This window comes from Trachypithecus francoisi, unplaced genomic scaffold, assembly GCF_009764315.1.
Source record: "Trachypithecus francoisi isolate TF-2019V2 unplaced genomic scaffold, Tfra_2.0 Contig00586, whole genome shotgun sequence".
Lineage (NCBI taxonomy): Eukaryota > Metazoa > Chordata > Mammalia > Primates > Cercopithecidae > Trachypithecus > Trachypithecus francoisi.
The window spans coordinates 4,899,431-4,921,669 of record NW_022680749.1 but is presented as its reverse complement, the minus strand read 5'-3'; the positions used below and the strand labels follow the sequence as shown (position 1 = coordinate 4,921,669).

At 37.0% G+C, this 22,239-nt stretch overlaps 1 protein-coding gene across 3 annotated transcripts in view; it reads right to left on the bottom strand.

Annotated features, from left to right (window-relative positions):
- A1CF (APOBEC1 complementation factor) overlaps nt 1-22,239 on the bottom strand; it is a 78,912-nt gene that overhangs the window by 5,413 nt on the left and 51,260 nt on the right. For 2 of the 3 annotated variants that reach the window (XM_033215344.1, XM_033215360.1), the window contains 4 exons: nt 14,655-14,819; nt 8,732-8,829; nt 4,190-4,463; nt 2,032-2,237 (listed from right to left, as the gene is read on the bottom strand). In XM_033215344.1, the coding sequence (XP_033071235.1) occupies nt 2,032-2,237; nt 4,190-4,463; nt 8,732-8,829; nt 14,655-14,819 (743 nt within the window). The remainder of the gene's footprint in view (nt 1-2,031; nt 2,238-4,189; nt 4,464-8,731; nt 8,830-14,654; nt 14,820-22,239) is intronic. The other variant, XM_033215354.1, reaches the window with a different exon arrangement.

Here is a 22,239-nt window from a genome sequence, read left to right as displayed (position 1 = left end):
AGAAAATAACTCTGGAAGACAGAACAGTGCCTCAGGAGGTGTCTCTGGGGTTTCTTACCTCATTTATGCTGACTAACCCAGCTGCAATAGCATGATATTTTCCAGTTTATTAATTTGTAGATTGTTCCTATTTTCTCTATTGACATTTTCTTTTTAATACTCTTGTTGTGTAGGATAGAGCATTCTTTACAGTTCTTGGGCAATAATAATGGAGCTTTTGCTGGTAGATATGATGCCTGCCTGTTTATGCCAGGTGATCAAACCCGGGTGGAAGGAACACCAGCTCTCACTGCTGACTTTGCAGGGCAGTATTTGTCTCTGCTTCTGGCTGGAAGTTCATAACTCTACTTTGGGGTTGTTTAGGCCCCATCTATATTGGTTGGTGGTGGCATGGTCTTCATTTCTAAGCCATAGTTGTAGAAGGTCAGAGAACAATTTTATTAATTTGTCTTTTGTATAAAAATAATTGTCTTTGGTCTTGTCCAATAGCAGAGTGCAGCGGGTACACTGGCTGTCCCCAGTTATTTTTCTGGGGACAGAGACACTTTTATTAATTGATAGAGATTATTACTGACATATTAATATAAGACACGATGAATTTCTAACTTGAGTTTGATGTGAAATGAAGAGATCTCTTTTCATACTATCACAGCTATCAGAACTACTATTATACAGAATTTGTGACTATTATTTTTTATTTTCTTAAAAGATTTCTAAGGATTCCAGTACTTTAATCAGGTTCTTGGCTTTGGGTTTTAACCCAAGAGAAACTGGGTGACTGGCTTTTATATTTTCTGAACAAACTTCATCATATCACTTCCAGATTTCACTATGGTTATATGTTTATGTGTCAGTTTTTTTCCAACTGGATTGCCATCTAATTTTTGATGGTAAGGGTTTTTTTATATTCACTTCTGCATCTCCAGCACCTAGTGCACTACATGGTGCATAAGGTGCACTACATGGTGCATAAATCTTTTGTGAACAAACAAATGATTGCTGTTTAGCACTCTGGTAGGCTTTCTTTTTTTTTTTTTTAATTCCCTGGGTGGGGCTAGCAGAAACCTTAGATAAGCTAATTTGTGCATAAAAGAAAGTCAGAAATCCCGTTAAAAAAATTACCCAAGATGAGCTTTTAGAAAACCAAGTTTTCTTCTGGATTGAAATTATAAGGGCTACTTCCATAAATGTGGGGCTATAAGCCCACCTTTGTCATGGGAATAGGGAAGTTTCCTTCAAGATGCACAAACTGTAACTGATTATTCAGCCAAAATATATTTCAGAGAGATCAGCACCTATCACACTCCCACAGGGAACAGTCTCAGGGTTAGCATAGACCCTATTTTGTTTTATTTTTAACCCTGGGAGTCAGTTTCCGTATTGAAACTTGTATAACTTTTAATTTTCCAATAATAAAAAACACAGGTTAATGTTGAAGTATGGAAACTTAGAACTCTTAAATGAACACAAACAAAAAAACCCTCTCTGTAATGCTACTGCCGCAATGTAACTATGGAGGAAGAGTTAATTTGGTATGACTGATGACATCTCATAGTGAATAATTCACCTAGATATCATGGTGGAGTTTTCTCTTAGATATAGTCTTTCCAAGAAAAGATGTCCTAAATGGTCTATTCAGGGCTCTGCCATAATGCCCTTCATTTGCTAACCAACCTGGCTCACATACAATAGGCATTTATTCTGAGATGGGGTCTTTGCCTCATTTTATTTTCATTTAGGGTATGGGTTGATAATTCTTAATAGCTCTCAGAGTCTTTGCATTTCAGTGGAATATTGTTCAAGGTGTTAAGTTTTATGATTTTTTTAAAAAGAGAAAGGACCTATAATAGAATAAACGGCACCTGATGCCCAGCATTCCCTCAAAGGTGTGACATTGATTGAATGCTTTATATGTTAAAAGAAAAAAAAAACCCATAGCTTGAGTAGGGATCAAGTCAAATCATTTGGTAAAAGTGAATGATGCTCATTGGCACAACTTAAAGAAACTATTTCTGGAATAACATTACCTACCTGGGGAGCGAGTTTAATTCCTTGGGGTTTTAACGTGACAGGATTCATTGGGGTGAGCTCCATCCCAGGTAAAATGTCATAGAGTTTGTCTTCTCTTTTGTCTCCTTTGGCCTGGTATCCTCGACCCAGGCCTGTGTATGCCAAATAGCCACGGCCGCCCAGTCCTCTCACTCCCGCAGCCCCTACAGGTACATTCATGTAAATTTCTAGGAATGTAAGAAGGCATTAAACTGAATCAAACCACCAGAAAATCACCCTGAATCTTACTGTAATGGAAAAGTTAGCCCAATTCACGTTGATTATTGCCCTGAAGATGGGTGGGAAACTCTAGGATTCTAATGTAATGAAACTCAACATAAGGCAAGGTTTAACATAGGTGTCTTTCTCTTTTTTGAAAAACTAGCTTCAGAAGAAAGCCATGCCATTGATAAGTATAATACTGTTGATAAGTACATAAGCAACTTAAAAATGTTGGGAGGGAAATTTTGCAATTTTTGTCTTTAGGTTACCTTTTCTTGATATTTTCTAATATAGACTAATAAAGACTGGGAATGTATTTATTATAACATTCCTACATAATGCGACCACTTGTTTTGAAATCAGTCTTGCATAGAGACTGTCGCTGATCACTATATTAGAAATAAATTCTGGCTTCTCTAATTATCCCACCTCCAGTGACTTATTGGAAAACAAGCATTTAGAAAGCATGCTTTTAGGTTCACCATCCTCTCTCTGATGTTCGGTCAATGTGAGGCTTAAGTTTCCATTGAGTTTCATGCATAGATTCCTTTTGATTTTTGTTTTGCCATGTTGCTACTTTGATTTTATGTTGGTGGCATAGAGATACAAAATTAAATTGATTACCCTTCATCCATGAATATCATTCATTGATTCCTTTCTTGTTAGATAGGCTTTTTTTTCTGTTATAGTGGAGTTTGTTTTTTTCTACATCATAACTGGTTGACAATTTGTATTTAATGTATGGATTGGTTAATGATGTGATTTTTCATTATAAATGCATAATGTTACAATGATATAATTTATTGTCACATAGACAAGTTATCCTAAAGGAAATCCTGATTATTTAATTTGCATTAAAATTTTGGGGCAAGTAATTATGAGGATGAAACTTTTAAGGCCGTTGAAGACTAGAGCTCCTAGGATGATCAATTCAGTTATACTGAGAAATAGTAAAACATAGTAAGATAATTGTTTCTACAGTAATCTAGATGTGCCTCGTTGCTTCTAAGCCAAACCCAAGAATAGACTTAAATACACAGTTTATTTATCGAATTGCCCAGATTCGTGTCGTATTTAGAGGACAGAACTGGGATTCAGTTGGCATTAGCCATATCCTAGAAAAACTAATCTGAAGGAGCCAAAAAGGCAGGGACAAGCTAGTTGCTTGGAAATAAAATAAAGGCTTTCTTTATCTTCTAGCTTCCTTGAAGAAATGGATCTTGGAAAACTACTCAAACATTTAGAATTCTTACAGGATTCAAATGTGAAATGTTTATTGTGTTATTAGCAGTCTGATTGAGGGTTTTTTTCTATTTGGTGTTTATTTAGTTCTCCATAGACTAAAGAAATATAGTAATTTCCTTAATAATTTGGCTTTTAAGAAAGTATAACACATATTTCTTGGAGGACATCAGATGATAACCTCTCATGTGTCTGTTAGATTATATTTATAATAATTTGTGATTTGTATATTAAGACAATGCCACTGAGTCACCATCAAATACACACGGGTTTTGCTAGTTGAGGTAATTGGTTTCCACTGGACTATACTAGTCTATTCCAGAAGTGTTGTAATGAGCCACAGATGACTGCACAATGGTGGACAAGTGATACAGAAGAAGCTAACAATTATAGAACTAGGTTTTAGTGTGTGCAAATTTTATGGACCCATGTAAAGTTTGAATCTGTGCACTAGGCTCATTTGCACAATGTTCTGACCACGTTTTTTCAATAACCAGTTGTAATGTGAAAAAAGGCTCCTATTAAAGGAAAACTATTGATATAATACTTGATTTTTAATAAAAAACATTTTCAGTGCTTTTCTCCCAGTGGACCCATCCAATGTATCTAAGGCTACTGCAATTTGAGTCATTTGAAATCTTGGGATTACTCTAAAGCAAGATGTGATTGGAGTTACCTCTAATAGAAGGGGCTCGGATAATGGCTCTGTTGCTGAGGTGTCCTTTGGTGGCTGGGAAATGAAGACTGGGAATTGCTGCATAAGCCTGGGGGGCATAGAAGACAGGAGCTCCAAGGTAGGTTGTGGTGGGATCATAAACTTGGCCCAAAGAGTAGGTATACTCTCCTTGCAGCATGGTGCCCCTTCCACCTGTGCCTCGGGTGTACCTAACATAACTGTCCTTGTCCACTGGTTTTGCTAGGGTGACTTCAATGGGGGAACCGTCCAGCACCTGTTGTAGAGAGCGAAGAAAAATCAGCATGAGATGATACGAAGATAACCAAGCGTGGCTGAGCCCTAATAACATGATTCCTTCTAAGTGTTAGACTATTTGCTATAGGTTTATTGATTGTATCTTGTCATTTTATAGGTTTGTGTTTGTATGCCAGTTGAATTTTTTCTGAGCCATTTTGTTGGTAAGATGCATAAGATGCCAACAGGTTTGACAGTGACATATTGGCCGGTGTCCATTGACATATTCATTATAAATTTATAATCTGGTTACAGTCACTGAGACAGAAACTTATGTAATATTTTTATTAGGTCATATATGTGTTTTAAATTACATATCTATATAATTATATAACTACAATAAAATTTAGTTTTGTCATGGATGGTATAAAATCTCCATTACCTAGCACAATAAGATGAAGGTGAAAGGAGACCAATAATGAAATCTTATCAATTATTAGCATTTAGCATGGGCAGCCAAATCAGGCCCTTCCAGCTGATAGCCTACTAACTGCCTTGCTCCTTAGATCAGCCACACAAGTAAGTTTTCACAGGAGAAGAGAGGCATACTGTGGCTCTACCAAAGGAAGAGGAATCTGGGAGGCTGTTGCATTGCCTGCCACAGGTTCTTCCTTGTGAAGCCACCTTTTGATCTGCCGAACAGTTGGGAACTAATAAACAGGGATGACAGTGGTCAGGAGTAGTTGGGAGTGAGAGTAGTATTGAGGTTCTCAGATCATGCACCGCTTAAAACTTGTCCTCACAAATTATTGACACAAATTTTGAGAGTGTGAACAGCTCCAGATGTCAAAGATAATGAATGTATGTAGATCTACATGTGCTACTAACTTTATGTATTGCTTACCTACACAAGAAACAAACATGGCTCTCAACAAATTCTTGATAGATTGATGTATTTATTATCAAAGGAACAAAGTATTGTCAGAAAGCATTTGTGGCTTTTTTTTTTGAATAAGAATGTGATGATCTTCTGTTTTATATACAGAACACTTTTATTTAAAGTGTTTCTACAGAAATTCACATTCACAGCAGCTGAGTGTGTACCCTTACCCTCTGATTTCAACAGTGACTCAGTGGTTCCTGGATTATCGAAGTCTGCTGGACAAAGCTTGTGCTTCATGATCATCCTGACCATTTTGTTCAGCCTATGGGTCGGTTTGTCTCCAGTATTATGTATTTATCTTACTTTTTAGTAGCAGGAGCCAGTGTCAAATAAGTTAGATGGAATACTCTGATAGAATCCAGCTGATATTCAACAATCTTATATTGATGTTGATATAATTAGAAAAAATAGAACTGGCATACTGAAAATAGGGGAGGACCTTGGGTATAAGATTATTTATATCTTCTGTCTGGTCTTGAGGAAGATGAGAGACTCAAATAGGTCTCTGCTTATAGACACTTCCATATCAAGATACATTTTGCATGGAATGATTCTTTGCTGCAAATTCAGATTTCTTGTCGTAATAAATTTTGTTCTGCCTTCCTCTGTCCCATCCAAAAGCATTTTAAACTCAATATTGTATTTTAGTTATTTAGTTTAGATATTTCAAGAGCTAGGACAACATCTTATTAATCTGTATAGCCCAAGCTTAGTAAAATTTCTTTCACTTCACACACTTGGAGTAAATGAATAATCATTCTGAAGCTCAATTCATTATTTTTCTCTCTGAATAGGCTTCCTTTCCTGACTTTCATAACAACCTACCATATTGGAAGCTTATATGACTTCTCCTTCTTTTTCACCCCTATCTCCAATCAGTTCCGGGGTCCTTTGAATTTATCCCTACTGTTCTGTATATGGTTGTCTCCTACATTCCATTGCTACCTAAGTTCAAGACCTTATTTTGTCCCATTTGGGTGACTATAATAGCTTTATAACTAGTTTCTATGACATGTTTCTCTCATCTGTATTAAAAAGTCAATTCTTACTAGGCTAATTTTCCTAAATTGTAAATGTGATAATTACTGCACAAAAAAATTCAAGATCTCACCTCATCTAATAAATTAAATATAAATTTCTATATATATGCTCAAAAACCATAGTTCCTAGGAAAACTTACTGTAGATTTTTCCATACAACATTATAGTCAAATATAATATTAAATATATATTTAACTAAATAATATGTGTAAATATTACTATAAAAATATCTAGCTGCAAAAATTGGGAATAATTTGAATATGTTTCCATTGTAATTATTCCAATGTAATTATTGGCATTTAATTTGTGATGGCTGTTCCTTCCCAGCAATCATCGTGTATACTCAGGAATGTTTCCATATAGAGAAAATCTAACTTATAGATTGTTTTCCAAGTAATAACGCTTTTATGATATTAAATGTGATAATCAATGAAGATGAAATAATGCTTTTCTTTATAGACATGTATTTAACTATGCATTAGTTTTTGCTTTGCAGTTGTCGTTTTTGTATTTCAGAGTGAATATATTCTCCACTCCACCCTCCAGCACTCACACATTTTTGAGTTTGAGTGGGCCCCTGAGGAGCTAAGATGCAAGAGGCTCCACAGTGTCTGAAGGGCCTAGGCTAAGAGATACTCCCTTTGCCATCTGGATCCACTCCCTATGGAATTCACCACCTACCAGCTCCAGCCTGCTCTCTGCTCTGGGAGACTATTCTACATGGGGTCCTCTTTAGCCTTCTAGATTGTGATTGGATTTAGCCAATGCAGAATGCTGGTAGGAGGTTGGAGAAAGAGACAACAGTGAATTTGGGGCATTTATTCTGCTGGATCCCTCTTTGAAAGGTCACCTTGGGCTGACTGTGTCCTTTGACCAAAATCACTACTTTTTTCTGTTCTCTTTTCTTTTTTTCCTTAATGATGGGGTTTCACTCTGTTGTCCAGGCTGGAATGCAATGGCACAATCATAGATCACTGCAGTCTCAGCCTCCTGGGATCAAGAGATCCTCCCACCTCAGCCTCTGGAGTAGCTGGGACTACTGTAGTAGTCCATGCCACCATGCTTGGCTAATTTTTGTAGAGATGAGGTCTTGCCATCTTGTCCAGGCTGGTCTCGGACTCCTGGGCTCAAGCAATCCTTCCACCTCAGCCTCCCGAAGTGCTGAGACTACAGGTGTGAGCCACTGCACCCAGCTACTTCTTGCAGAGATCTGCTCTACACAAGTCTCTCCCCTTTCAGGATTTCTATTAATTCTCCAGCCCCTTGTACCTTTCACTCCAGAGTGCTGTGAGCCCCAAATTCTGACACTGTTTTTTTGATTTCCCTAGTCCCAACTCACACTTTTGTAATTAATTCCTTTGCTATTTGTTTTCTTTTGGGACCCTGGCTGATGCCAGATCCGATAGGTAAAACAGTCCCATGTGCATTATGTTCCAACCAAGTTACTCCACATTTTCCTGTTCTCCAATCTTGTCTTGCTCTTCTCAAATTCTGTGCCTCTGTCTAAGACTGCTTGTCTTTCCATATTTTGATTTTTGAAATTATACCCAATTTTCATGGCTTCTTTTAAATATTATCTTCTCATATCCATGAAGATGTTTTATTCTTTATGGCCCACTTCTTCCTTTGAACTTGCTCACCACGTTGATCTCTTTTTATGATATTTACTTGACTGTACTTTGCATGTGTTTGTGTAGTTGTCTTATTCCTCCAACCAACTTTTAACTACTTGTCAAACATCTTTGATTCTTTTTGTATCCTAGCATGATAAGTGGTCTACAGAAGGTTTTAAATGTTTATTGGCTTGATATATAAATATTATATTGGCTTCTGTATACAACTCAGTAGTGAGGATATAGAAGCTTCCCCAGCCCCTACTCTTGGCAAAGTGAGAGACTCTAAGCTTTCCAAGTGGAAGATCAAACTATGAAGGCAGAATAACAGCTATCTTGACATGTTTTTAATTCATTGGCTTCTAAAATACTGCAATAAAATGATGATAATCTCTTTGAAGTAATGAGAGAAAACTGGAATTGTGAAAAACACCTTGAAATAATCTACTTCAATCTCCTCTTTCCATGGAAATTGAGTGTCAGTGCCTTGTCCAAATTAGAAAAAAAATAGAGCTAAAGTTGGATATATTAGGTATATCTCCAATTTCCATTGTATTTTCCATCATTTCTCTTTAGTACATCTTAAATGGACTGAGGCGGCCATGTCAGAGAAGGCTGGAGTGAGACAGACTTGCAGGACCGTGCTTTTGAATGTAATGTCCACATCAAACTTGGATGGAATCTGCATATTTTTTTCTTTGTTCTACCTTACCTTGCCATTTAAAGCTTTCATAGCCTCAACTGCATCTTCCCGGTTACTGAAGTGCACAAAAGCATAGTCTCGAATTTTCTTCACCCTCTCCACAGCACCTGTAAAATAGAGTGAAGGTTGCCCCATTAACAAACTTAAGAGAGCCCTGAAAGTGATATATTTTAGCACCTAGCTGCAAAGAATATTGGATTTTTTCATGGATATCTCATATTTAAGAAAGGATCTCTTCAAGAACATTCAACTGAAGATTTTTTTTTGCAGTTTTAAAAATAAAATTTATATTCTGACTTATTATAATTTGGGATTTGTGCTTTCCACTTCCTAGATTATAAGGTCTCTAAGGGTGGGAATTCCATCTTCCTTTGCATCTTATGTAATGTAAAAGATAGTACCTTTTGCATGGTAAAATATTTGTTGAGTTGAACTCAATTATTGATCATTTTATAAATATATATTTAGCTGATTACTTTTTTAAGTTTTATGCTTTTCGTGCCAGCAAAATGTCTTTATCTCTTTTGTCTTATGTAATTAACTTTAAATTACTTTTTAAAACTTAAATATTAGGTAACTACAATTCTGACAAGGTAACTGAGATTTAGAGTCCACACAGAGAGGAACTACAACTGTATTCCCTATATCCTTATCCATTAATCTTTAAATAGAAAAGCAAAAAGAAGAAAAAGAAAGTTGTTTCCGAAAGAACATCTGGGAACCAAGATAAGTTGCCTGCCTTGCTGTCATGATAGCTAAAGACTGGAAACAATGTAAATATCTACAATTCTACTTTGAGGAATGTCTCATACAGAAACACTCACACACATGTACAAGGATCATGCATAAGGGTATCAATTACAACATTGTTGAAAGAGCAAAAATAAAACAATTTAATGTCTATTTTCATGAGTGATTAAATCTGCTACATTTATACCAACACCAAGGAGTCTATAAAGAAAATAGACCTGTATGTGATTACACGGGAAGATTAAAGACCTCTCTATTTTTTTTTTTCAGACAGAGTTTTGCTCTTGTTGCCCAGGCTAGAGTGCAATGGCGTGATCTCAGCTCACTGCAACCTCCGCCTCCCTGGTTCAAGCGATTCTTCTGCCTCAGCCTCCCTAGTAGCTGGGATTACAGGCATGTGCCACCATGTGCCTGGCTAATTTTGTATTTTTAGTAGAGAAGGAGTTTCACCATGTTGATCAGGCTGGTCTTGAACTCCAGACCTCAGGTAATCTGCCCACCTCGGCCTCCCAAAGTATTGGGATTACAGGCATGAGCCACCATACCTGGCCCAAGATCTATTGTTAAGTTTTAAAAAGTTATAAAATAGTAAGTACAATATTATGGCATTTGTGTTTTTAATAATCCCAAACTATATATATGCACAAAATTTAAATACACTCATACAGAAAGCAAACTGAAAAGATAGAGACAAACTCTTAACAGGGGTTACTTCAGGAATGGAGAGAAAAGTTGGGAAGAATGAAGGGGATTTTCATATTGTAATTGATGTATTTGGCATTTTACAAATATTTGCAAAATTTATTTATGTTATTTGTGTAGAAAACCCAAACAAACCATCTATTTTTATGTAAAGGAACTGCTGAACATGATAGCAACATATAAAAATGAAAAAGATAGTTGTACCGAGATAGTTGGATGTTGTATTTTTAAATGTTGTTGCTTACTCAATTTTAAAAATAGACCTTTTGCTTAGAGTGAAGGTAAGGTGGAAATTTGTTTAACCACTGTAGTTTAGCATGCCAATTATCTTCTTTTACCCTACACTCACTTGGGTGTACCTTGAGAGTCTAGGGAGACAACATAGGATGAGACATTATTCCAGGGAAAAGAAGATGGGGAAGTCCTTTCTGTACCTATCAAAGTTTCATTATCCTCTTAGATTCAAGGTAACAAAGGTAATTAGAGTTTTTACTCTCCCACATGGTTCAATGACTAAGAATTATCTTCCTTTGGAATAATAGTGAACCTGTAACATAAGGACAATTAAAGACATTGTGATACTTCTCTTTACACTCCCTTCAACATTCAACCCTTGACTTCTTATGGCAATGGTTATACAGAGCAAAATTATCTGGCCAGGCTAAGGATAAATAAAGCTCTCTGAGACCATGAAGCATGGGACGTATAATTAACTGAATATCCAATATAGTCTCTTCATTCCTTTCAGTGTCACATGGGGTGATGATCATGACTCAATCCCAATCCCATGACTCGTTTTTGTAATTGAGAAGAAAGACGTTGACCAATGATGACCTTCACCTTTCCAGTCTTTGCATTTTTCCAGTTCATATTTCAATGTCATTCTCCACTTAGACCCCCTGGTCTGTTATCTCCCTGAGAAGAGAACCTGCTTCAGAGACTTTGTGGTATCATCTTCTCCTGGTTCCTGCCTACTGCCTTGGACATAGGAGTTACTCTATAAATACACATGGAATAAGGGAATATTATCAGTTAATTCACACCCCGACTTCTGTCATCTACACCAGTTAGGTGGCATTTCAGATGATAATGAATTTAGATTTTCTGAAATTCTGTTTGCAGATATTTCAAATTATCTTCGCTGTTGGATAATTTCCAGATGCATCTGGTTTTGGAAAATTTGATATTTAAAAATTTAGTCTCATAAAACAGACAAGTTAAAAAGTTAGAGTTTGTGTGATAAAAGTTGGTTTTCTCTACAATAGTATTCACCACATGGCTTATTTTAATATGTTTCTTCTTTAGTGCATAGGAGTTTGTTTAGTAATTGATTCTCATTTGGCAGAGGATGAGTCCATAGAATATGAATGATCATTATTACTCAATCATCCATTAGCAAAGAAGAAAAAGATCCTCTGAAATCATGATGCAAGAAATTGAAAAATTATTGCTGTGTTTATTATCAACTTGTCAGCAACACATAAACCTGAGGAGAAATACACCTGTATGCCAAAGGAAAGGTTATCAGAGTGTCATGGTTCCCCAAGTGTGGTCCCCTGACCAGCAGAATCAGCTTTGTCTGGAAGCTTAATAGAAATGGAAATCCTTGAACCTACCCATGATGGGCCATGCAATCAGCGATTTAACATGCACTTCAGGTGATTCTAATACTGCTAAACTCTTGTAGGAAGATCAGATTTTGTAGAATGACTATAATTGGAAATTCAGCAGATACCCTTAGGCTACAGTGGGGAAGAACAAACCATCTTCAGATCCCAATTTTTGTTCTAATTATCATTTGTGTCTCTGAGTGGCAATATAGTATTATTCAAGTTCATCATGGTTAAAATGATACATGGTCAAATATTTTGAGGTAATATGTAGGTTCCTCTGAGGGACCTAAACTTTAAATGGAATTTTTAAAGAGTCATTTTCCTGTTTCTTTCTATAAATTTTTCTAGGTAAGTATAGCCTTGGCACAGTACATACTTTCCAAGATAAAACAAACTAGTTAGCTCTGACTTTTCCCTCTCAATGCAGCAGATGTCTGCTAGTTGTTCACCTTCAGCAATTCATATTTTTTTTTTTTGCAGAGGGCCAGGAAGAACAAGCCACACATCATTATATAGCCCTGAGAGTTGTGCCACCAGCTGCAGACTATGACCTGAAATCTCTGGACACACTTTAGTCCCAAGAAGAAAGAGAAAGTGAGAGAGCAAGCAACAGAGAGATATGTGACGTTCATTATTTTCATGATAGTTAGTAGGATCCGGGCACACATGTCTCTTCACTATATGCCAATACACAGACTGGGAAAGCTAATGACCAGGGCCTAGGAAAGGAAGCAGCCTTTTAGTAGTTTCTCATTCTAGCCCTTGGCAAAAAAAAAAAAAAAAGGGGTGCTGTTTTAATTAGATAAAAATAAGAAGTATTATTCACTCTGGGAAGGTAGAAAGTCAACATGCAATGAGGGGAGAATAGTGAGCAATATTTATACACACACGTTATGGTTCCTATGTCTACAACTGCATCAACATTCAGATCTCAGCTTAGTTGTCACTTTGAAACACAAATCTTCTCTTCACTCCAAGAGTAGTCTGTCTAAGATGTAGTTTTTCTGGAATTTCTTAAACTTTTTCCACGCACACATCATACTTGTTGGTTCCTTCCACAGTGCCTCACACATAGGAGCTACTGAAGGAAAGACAGTTGAATGAATGAGTGAGTGAATGGAATAAAGATTGGGCATGAGAGTATTAAAGTTGTTAAGAACATGTCCTTTACCAGATTCGAGTTCAAATCCAGGATCTGCCACCTGCTAGCTGTGTGACCCTGGGCAAACCACTTAACTACTCTGGGTCCTGGTTTTCTTATCTATAAAGTAATGGAATTCATAAAGCAACCTGTATTATAGAGTTGTGATGAATAAATGACACATGCTGTGAAAGTGCCCACTGCAATACTTGGCACACAGTACGGTAGTCCGTCGTTTGCAGTTTCTAGCTTAGTCATGGATTCACAGCTGTTGGTGTGGAGCCACACCATCACACTAATATTTCAGGGAAGGCAGAGTTCTTGAGGCTGGAGAAAGATCCTTGGTGAGTCTTTCAAAATGGAGCAGTGACATCCTTACTGAATATCCTTCAGAGCAAATCATCAGCTTATCATTCTATTTATCTGAAATAGCACCCAGAGTTGGAAACAGACAATGTGAGTATGTGTAAGTGAATATTCTCAGGCAGCTTTAACATGACAGTACCATGGCCTATGCTTATTAACAACCTAGAGAATTTGCCAGGAGGCTGGGACATTCTCAGTTATGAAAGGATATTACTACTATGATAACCCTAAGCCACTACTGCCCAGAGTATGTTTAAAGACACAGTAATCCCACAAGACGATGTGCCAAAAAAGAGCAGTCATGTTTCAGAAAATTGAAAAATGAAGCTTTCTGTATCTTGGAGAATTTCAAAGCATGTCAGAAGGCTAAAGACTTTGGTAAGTTCCATAATGAAGAAATTAATTTAATTTTGCAGAATCTGGTGTTTACGAGCTTATTTGACCATGCAGCTCTTTTATCAGTAACATCTACCAAAAGATTGTAGAATTAATGTTTTGAACTGTTTTTGGGAAATGGTAATTTGCACATTGTTTCTTGAAATGCTCTACCTCTCTCAGTGTTGTAGCTCCTATATGGAGAAGAAAGAGATGGGGAGTCAATCTGATGGCTTAGAATTGATACTGAAAAATATTGGCAAGATGAGTAGCAACTAACTATCCCCTTCCACCTTCCCTCTATTCCTTTCACTTCCTCTTCATTTAAACGAGGTTCCTAGGATTGTCACCTTTTTACTAACGTCACAAGTGGATTCCATTAGGCCAGTGGTTCTAAACTGGGGGCAATTTTGCCCATCCATAGAGTATATTTTGCAATGTCTGAAGGCATTTTTGATTATTACATCTTGGAGGTTGCTACCGGTATCTAACAGGGAGGGGCCTGGGATGCTGCTAAACATCCTACAAACCACTGGACAGACCCCTACAGCCAAGAATGATCTGTTCCAAAATATCAATAGTGGTGAGGCTGAGAAACCCTGCGTCAGACATATAGTTATGGCATGCATTCTTTATTACAGTAAATATTTATTGAGCAATCATTGTACCCCAGAGCTTAAATGTCTGAGGAAGGAGGAAACAATAAGAGGGGAAAAGAACTCTTGAAATTTATAGTTTAGTGAAGAAAATAGGTATTCATTAAATAATCACATAGATAAATATAAAATTATAATACTGATAAATATTATAGGACCATATGGCTTGATTTTCTAATCCAAAGTTAGGAATATAGTTTGAGAGGTTTGCATGCAATTATGAGATGAGCTAAATAAAAGCATTTCTACTTAATGTTATGGGAAGTCATCTCAAGCATAGGTGCTTTTAAAGAATGTTTTGAAAAACTAATCTTGTATATATGTCCTACCTGGTTTGATATTGTTGAATTCCTTTTCAATCATCTCTTCAGAGGTAGACAGCATAAGATTTCTTACATATAGGATTTTCACTGAAGACATTGTATCTTCATCAACTTCTACTTCTGGCTCTGCCCAGTCTACTGCAATAGGATGTCCCCATAACTGAATTCTTCCTGTTGAAAATGATCACAATTATGATTAATTATGTAGAAATCAGGACAACATCATCTCAGTTTATACCGATGGTCTTTTAAATTGGCCTGACCCTTGAGGTCTTGAATGAGCAAGAAGACCGTTAAAATTGGTGAGTATTGATCTTAAGAGACATTCCAAATAAATGGAGTAACTGACTAGAAGGGAGTTCTGTGTGACCAGTGACTTGTTTTAACTATTGATTATAAAGGGAACCAGGATGCGGTTTGAGGTTGAATGGAAATGAGGCAGCAGAGGGCACATTTGGCTCTCACAACAACACTCATTGGATGAAGGTAGTCACTTAAGGTAAGATAGCAAAAGGGAGAAAGGAAAAGTATGGATTTAGGGCCCAGATATAGAGTCGGACTCCACAGAACATTGAGAAGGTTACTAGGAAGAGTATTTACTGCTGTTTGGTTAGGCTAGGTACCACAATTGAGTTGTTCAAAAAATGGTGTTTCGGCAAAGGTGGGTGGGGCTCAGGCATCCTTAGCTTGTTTTCTGTCCCTCACACTTGGTCAAGGCTTAGACCAGCTGTGTTCCCTCTTAATCCTCTTTCACAACATGAATAAATCTGGAATCTGGAGACTTTTTAAAAAAAAAATCCTAATTAAGAAGACAGATGACAAGCAATGGAAGAGTCTTTGATGAAAAATTTAACTCTTCTGAAAAGGGTAGTTGTTCTCCATGGCTACATATATTTTTGTATTACTATAAACACATTTTATTGAGTGTCTTGTACTGTACCATCTGTTTTTCATGTGCTATCTCAGTTCCTTCTCACAGTAACCCTGTGGGGAAGTGAATGACTCCCAATTTTACAGAATGGGAAATGAGCTTTAGAGAGGATAACTTTCCCAGATCTGTTCTACTTAACCACCTCCCCCTTTTTTTGTTGTTTTGGTTTGGTTTTTTGGTGACTCTGCTCCTGTACCCCTACACAGTGCAGATCTTGTTGAAGTGATGAGAGGGGAGTGAGAGTCAACCCAAGTTCTAAATTTGATTGGAAATCTAGTTTGTTTTTTATTCATTGTTTGGGAATAAACTTTATCCCGTAAGCAATACAAAGCTTGAGAGAACAGTCAGGAATTCTCAGTATTGGTAAGGGTTTATTTGTTTAATTACTACACGTGGGAAGCAATTATTTTCAATAAGAATGCATCTTTATATTCCTTGAAAAGCAGTCAATAAAAGTGTCCGTGGCACTGGCATTCTAAAACCCAAATGAAGAATAGGCATGTCTTAAGAGATAACTGACCTTAGAGAAGCTGGCTCTTGTTACCCTAGCTGTGACCATCTTGTTCTGTATTGCATTCCAGGGGATAGTTTTCTTCATTACTCTCTTCCCTTCCCCTTTTATGCTTTACCTTAGACTTTTTTTGTTTGTATTATCCCAAGATCCCCAAGATCCCCAAGGCTCCCATGTAACTCTGGTTTTGGTAGCTCTGGTTTTGGCCAAGCTCATCCTTGGCCTCATATTGGGTGAGGTTTAAAAAATAATGAAACCTGGATTCCACCCAATGATGTACTAGAACCAGTTCTTCTCTACTTGCAAAAATAGACTATTTTTGCATTTTTCCTTCCAAGCTTTTTAAAGGTATGATTAATCAAAATTGCATCTATTTATGGTATACAACATGATGTTTTGATACATGTATACATTGTAAAATGATTAAATGAAGGTAATTAACATATCTATCACCTCACATACTTTTTTTTGTGGTGATAACATTTAAGATCTACTCCCTTAGCAATTTTTGAGTATACAAATATGTTAACTATAGTCATATTATACAATAGATTTCCAGAAATTATTCATTTTAATGGAAACTTTGTATCATTTGACCAATATCTCTCCACACCTCTGCCTCCAGCCCTGGTAACCACCATTCAACACTGTGCTTATATGAATTCAACTTTTTAGATTCCACATATAAGTGAGATTATGCAATATTTGTCTTTCTGTGTCTGGCTTATTTCACTTAATATAATGTGCTCCAGGTTCACCCATGTTGTTGCAAATGACAGAATTTCCTTCTTTGTAAATACTGAATAATATTCCATTGTAACTAATAAGCTCAGTACAGCTGTAAAATACAAAACTAACATACATAAATATGTAGCCTTTCTATACACTAACAACAAGAAATCAAGAAAACTGAAAAAGAAATAAAGAAAACAGTCTCATTTATAATACCATCCCCCCACAAAAATACTTAGAAATAAATTTAACCAACAAGATGAAAGATCTGTATACTTAAAACTATAAAATATTGATAAAAAATTAAAGAAGAAACAAATAAATGGAAAAATAGCCTATGTTCATGGATTGGAGGCATTATTATTGTTAAAAGGTCCACGCTACCCAGAGCAATCTACAGATTCCATGCAATCTCTATCGAAAATCCCGTGATGTTTTTCACAGAAATAGAAAATATGATTCTAAAATTTGTATGGGGCCACAAAAGACCTTAGTCAAAGAAATCTGAACCAAAAGAACAAAGCTGGGGTCATCACGCTACTTGATTTCAAAATATACTACAAAGCTGTAGTAATCAAAAGAGTGTGATACTGACATAAAAACAGACATTTAGGCCAGTGAAACAAAATAGAGTCCAGAAATAAATCCACACACTTAAGGTCAACTGATCTTTGCAAAGATGCCAAGAACACACAATGGTGGAGGAACAGCCTCTTCAACAAATGATGTAAGGAAAATTGGATATCCATATGCAGAAGAATGAAATGGGACCCTTATCTTACAACATACACATAAGCCTAGTTAAAATGGAATAAAGATTTAAATTTAAGACCTGAAACAGTAAAACTACTAGAAAGAAACAATAAGGGAAAATTTCTTGACATTGGTCTGGGCAATTATTTCTCGGCTATAACCCCCAAAGCACAGGCAACAAAAGCAAAAATAGATGAATGGGATTGCATCAAACTAAAGTTTCTGCACAGCAAAGGAAACAATCAATGGAGGAAAGAGATAACCTAAGGAATGGGAAAAAATATTTACAAAGCATACATTCGATAAGGAATTGATATTCCAAATACACAAATAACTCAAACAATCAATAGTAGGAAAACAAATAACTGAATTAAAAATGGGCAAAAGACCAGGTGTGGTGGCTCATGCCTGTAATCCCACCACTTTGGGAGGCCAAGGCCAGTGGATCATCTGAGGTCAGGAGTTCAACACCAGCCTGGCCAAAATGGAGAAACCCCATCTCTACTAAAAACACAAAATTAGCCAGGTGTGGTGGCGCATACCTGTAATCCCAGCTACTCAGGAGGCTGAGGCAGGAAAATCACTTGAACCCGGGAGGCAGAGGTTGCAGTGAGCCAATATCATGCCATTGCACTCTAGCCTGGGCAATAAGAGTGAAACTCTGTCTCAAAAATTAAAAAAAAGTCAATGGATTTGAATAGACATATCTCAAAAGAAGAAATATAAATGGCCAACAGGTATATGAAAAATGCTCAACATCCCTAATCAGGAAAATATAAATCAAAACTAAAATGAGTTATCACCTTACACCTGGTAGAATGGCCATTATGAAAAAGATCAAAGATAATGTTTTCAAGGATTTGGAGAAATGAGAATACTTGCATACTGTTGATGGGAATGTAAGTTGGTACAGCCACTATGGAAAATAATATGCAGGTTCCTCAAAGAAATAAAAATAGAGCTACCATATGATCCTGCAGTCACCATACTGGGTATATATTCTCCCCAAATGAAATCATTATGTTAAAGAGATACCTGCATTCCCATGTTTATGGAAGCATTATTCACAATTACCATGGTATAGAATCAACCTAAATGTTCATCAACAGATAAATAGACAAAGAAAGTATCAGGATTTTATCAACCAGTTAAAGCCACATTGGTAACTTGAAATCAGCCACAGTGGGAGTGTTAATACCATGGAAATTGGCGAATGCTGCAAATCAGGGCTTTTGTTTTTTTCTCTAGGAGCTGGCTGTTAAACATTTACCAGCTCATTACTGACCTCCGGACTGCCCTTCCCAATTCTGATATAAGTGGGCTGGATCTCAGGAGTTTTACAAGTAGCTTAGTTAATTCTAAAATGCAGCTACAGTTGAGTACTACTGCTCTAGCTTTAGTCTTCTCAGAAACTAGGACCATGAACTGCTGCATAAGGCTAAGAGAACAGACATGAGAGTAAATATAGGAAGCAGTGATTTCCACCAATATCCTTGTGAAGGCCTCTAGTGAAAGTGAGTGTTACAGAGTGATTTGAGAACACGAACTTGAAGTAAGACAAGTTCAAATGTCAGAACAATGATCCTGGCTAGAAAACATATCCTTTCTAACATCAGTTTCCTTATCTACAACCTACTATTGTTGTGAGGTCAAGAAAAGATGATGCAGATAAGACTTAATAACTTTTAAATGATGATTCAACAATACACTCTCCTCTTAATAATTTTTCCTGTTTTTGTGTATGGTTTTCTCAGAATATGCACTCTTCGAGTGCAATGGTTAGGTACTTTTTTTTTTTTTTTTTTTTTTTAGAATCTCTCATGTCATTCAGAAGGGAGCAATATATGTTCTAGATGCTTAATAAATATTTACTGACTGAGTGATTCCCAGGTATTCCTATTTACATGCCATGAAGATGAATACCCAGTATCATTAGCTAATAGATTTAGCCGTGAATCACACAATTTGACTGAAGAATAGAATCATCTGGAAAATTTAAAACACCAGTTCCCTAACTTTATATTCCAGTGATGCAGATTCAATTGATTAGAGACTGACATGGGTACTAATATTGTTTGAAAACATCAGGTAATTCCAATGTGCAGCCTAGGATGGAAAATCATTGATTCAAATCATGGGTTTTCAAATGTGCAGTCCTGGGAGCAGTAGTATCCTGGGAGCTTGTTGTAAATGCAAATTACCTGGCCTGACACCAGACCTACTGAATCAAGAACTCTGGTGGTGGGATCTAGCAATCTGTGCTAGAACAAGCCCTCCAGGTGATGCTGATGCAGCCTGACGTTGAGAATCACTGCCAGGACTTTTCTTCAGAGCATTCTTAGAATGCCTTTCTAGTTTCTGAGTGGGATGCAGCAACTTCGTCCTGTAAAGAGCTCAGTAAAGGTGAGATTTGTCAAGGGGGAACTGCCACTGTTTAGAGAGGAGGTAACTGGCTGAGGAGCAGTTACATCCCTTTAGACAACCATTGTCTCTGTCTTCAAGTCTGGGTCAATTAAGAAAGAAAAGTTTCTTGTTGTCTTCACTTATCATTTTTTCTCAACAGTCTCCTTGTTCTTTTAAACTAGCTTCTCAAAGGGTTGGCAATTACAGAATTCCTTTGTCGTGGGTGAGTCTGCAATGGGGTAACCCGTAGAGTGATCCAAATGGGTGATAGGTTTTGTTCTGAGATCTCATTAGAGGCGAAGGAGTTTGCTCTGGCTGGCTTACTCACCACTGTGCCTCATCTTGTTAGTTTGCTGATGAGTTAGTTGCTGACTAAAATCCAGCTGAATGAAATCCACCTGAGACTGGCTCAAAGGGCCATAGGTAAGGGAGTTGCATTGGATCATGGTGAATATGAGTAGTGAATGGGGAGGGGAGGTAGCCTCCCTATGGTGTATCCTGGACAGAGAATCCACAAGGAAAAGTCAGGACTGTGTTTGAGAATTTCTAAGCTTATCTGATAGGCCCTGGCCAGCCCAGTCAGCTTGACTTACATAAAGAAGTTCCTTTAGTGGGCCAATGTGCCATTCTCTTTGAAGAGATGGGGAAGCTTTCAGGAGGTTGAGTTTCTCTGGGATTATTGGATTGTCTTGACCCTGGAAACTGTCTTTCACCTGTTTTGGACCCTCTTTCACTGTCCTACTCTCTCACACCCAAAATTATTTCACATATCTGTTTTTACAGATAATGAACAGCTTCCTACATTGAGGGAGGAAAGTGACTAATTCGGGCTGGAATACTGGAGGAAGGTTTCTCAAGAAGGTGCTGGCTGAACTGGGGTGAATGTCACAAGTGAGGGAGGGGCAGGTATTCCTAGTAGAGGATATAGCATTAGGAATAAAGGAGACAGACATAAGCATGGAAGTGTCTAGGTCATTGCGTTGTCTGTCCAGATAGAAGGAAGAGTTTTATTGGGAAATAGAAGGTAGCAAATATGGTCATAAATGACCAGGAAATGAATAAAAGGTCTTGAATAATGAAATCACATACTTAGTTCTTATACACAACAAGGAGTTATGAATATTTTTGAACTGGCCAGTTAGTGACAGACATCATTCAGCCTATAGATAGAGATTGAATTCCTACTGTTTGCAAGAAGGTATTGAAAGGATAATAGAATATTTTGGAAACATTAATCTGGTGGTAATGTTCAGGATAGAGAAGTCGGAGGGTGGGGCACATGGAAGAGAAAGCAGAGCTGGGAGAGTAATTAGATCTTGAAAAAAAATTACATAAGGTTTAGAATATGTGTGTTTATACTTCAGTGGTGGCCTGAGAACAGGATGGATACAAAAGACTTTTCAATGGTAGAGTTGTCGATGTTGAAGAAGAAAGAATTGAAGTAGATAGCAAAATATTATGTCCAGGTCACCAAAAAGTATGTCCCTATGAGGAGTGTTAGTGAGTCTATCTATGGACCTGTGATTTTGATGACTTGACTGCTGGCCAGTGAAGAGTGAAGAAGTTGTGAATGAAAGACTCAACATTAAAAATATCTACTTCTGTAAAAGATTCAGCAATCTTTGGAACTGTCTCCTTTTTTTTTCACTTTAAGTTGCCTTCATGAAGGTATTATTGAAAGATCTTCCCCAAGCTAGAAGCTGTCTCCTAGTTTTGAAGATATCTAGGGGGCTGATCTAGTATTGGTTTGTTTTGAAGAGTGTGTACAAAGGCAACATGAATGTAGACGTCTTTGTTGTGGTGGTTTTGTTTTGAATTCTGGTGGCTCTCTTAATTTTCATGAGAAAAGTTCATTCCAATATGTCCAGTCTGTCATTCTTGAAATCTTCTTATTTTAGTATTCATTTAAAAACCTGTGTAAGTTGTAGTGAATGTTGTAGAATGAGTCAAGAACCCTAAACAACTTTCCTAAGTTGATCTGACCGAGGCAGTGTTGGGGTGGATAGAGAATTTGATACTTATTCACCAAATGGGATCTATCCTGTGGTTGTAATAACTAACAAATAAAGGTGCCTTTCTAAGGGGAGCTTTTATCTCTCTTCTCTCAAATTAGACAGAAATTATTAGACAACAGGGAGTCATAATGAAAGTATGTCACCTAGTTGTCATTGGAATAATGTATCACTTGAGGTTTTTATTTCTACATCGTAATGGAGACTATACCCTAATTCTAATAAGCCTGATAACAAAATCTATACACA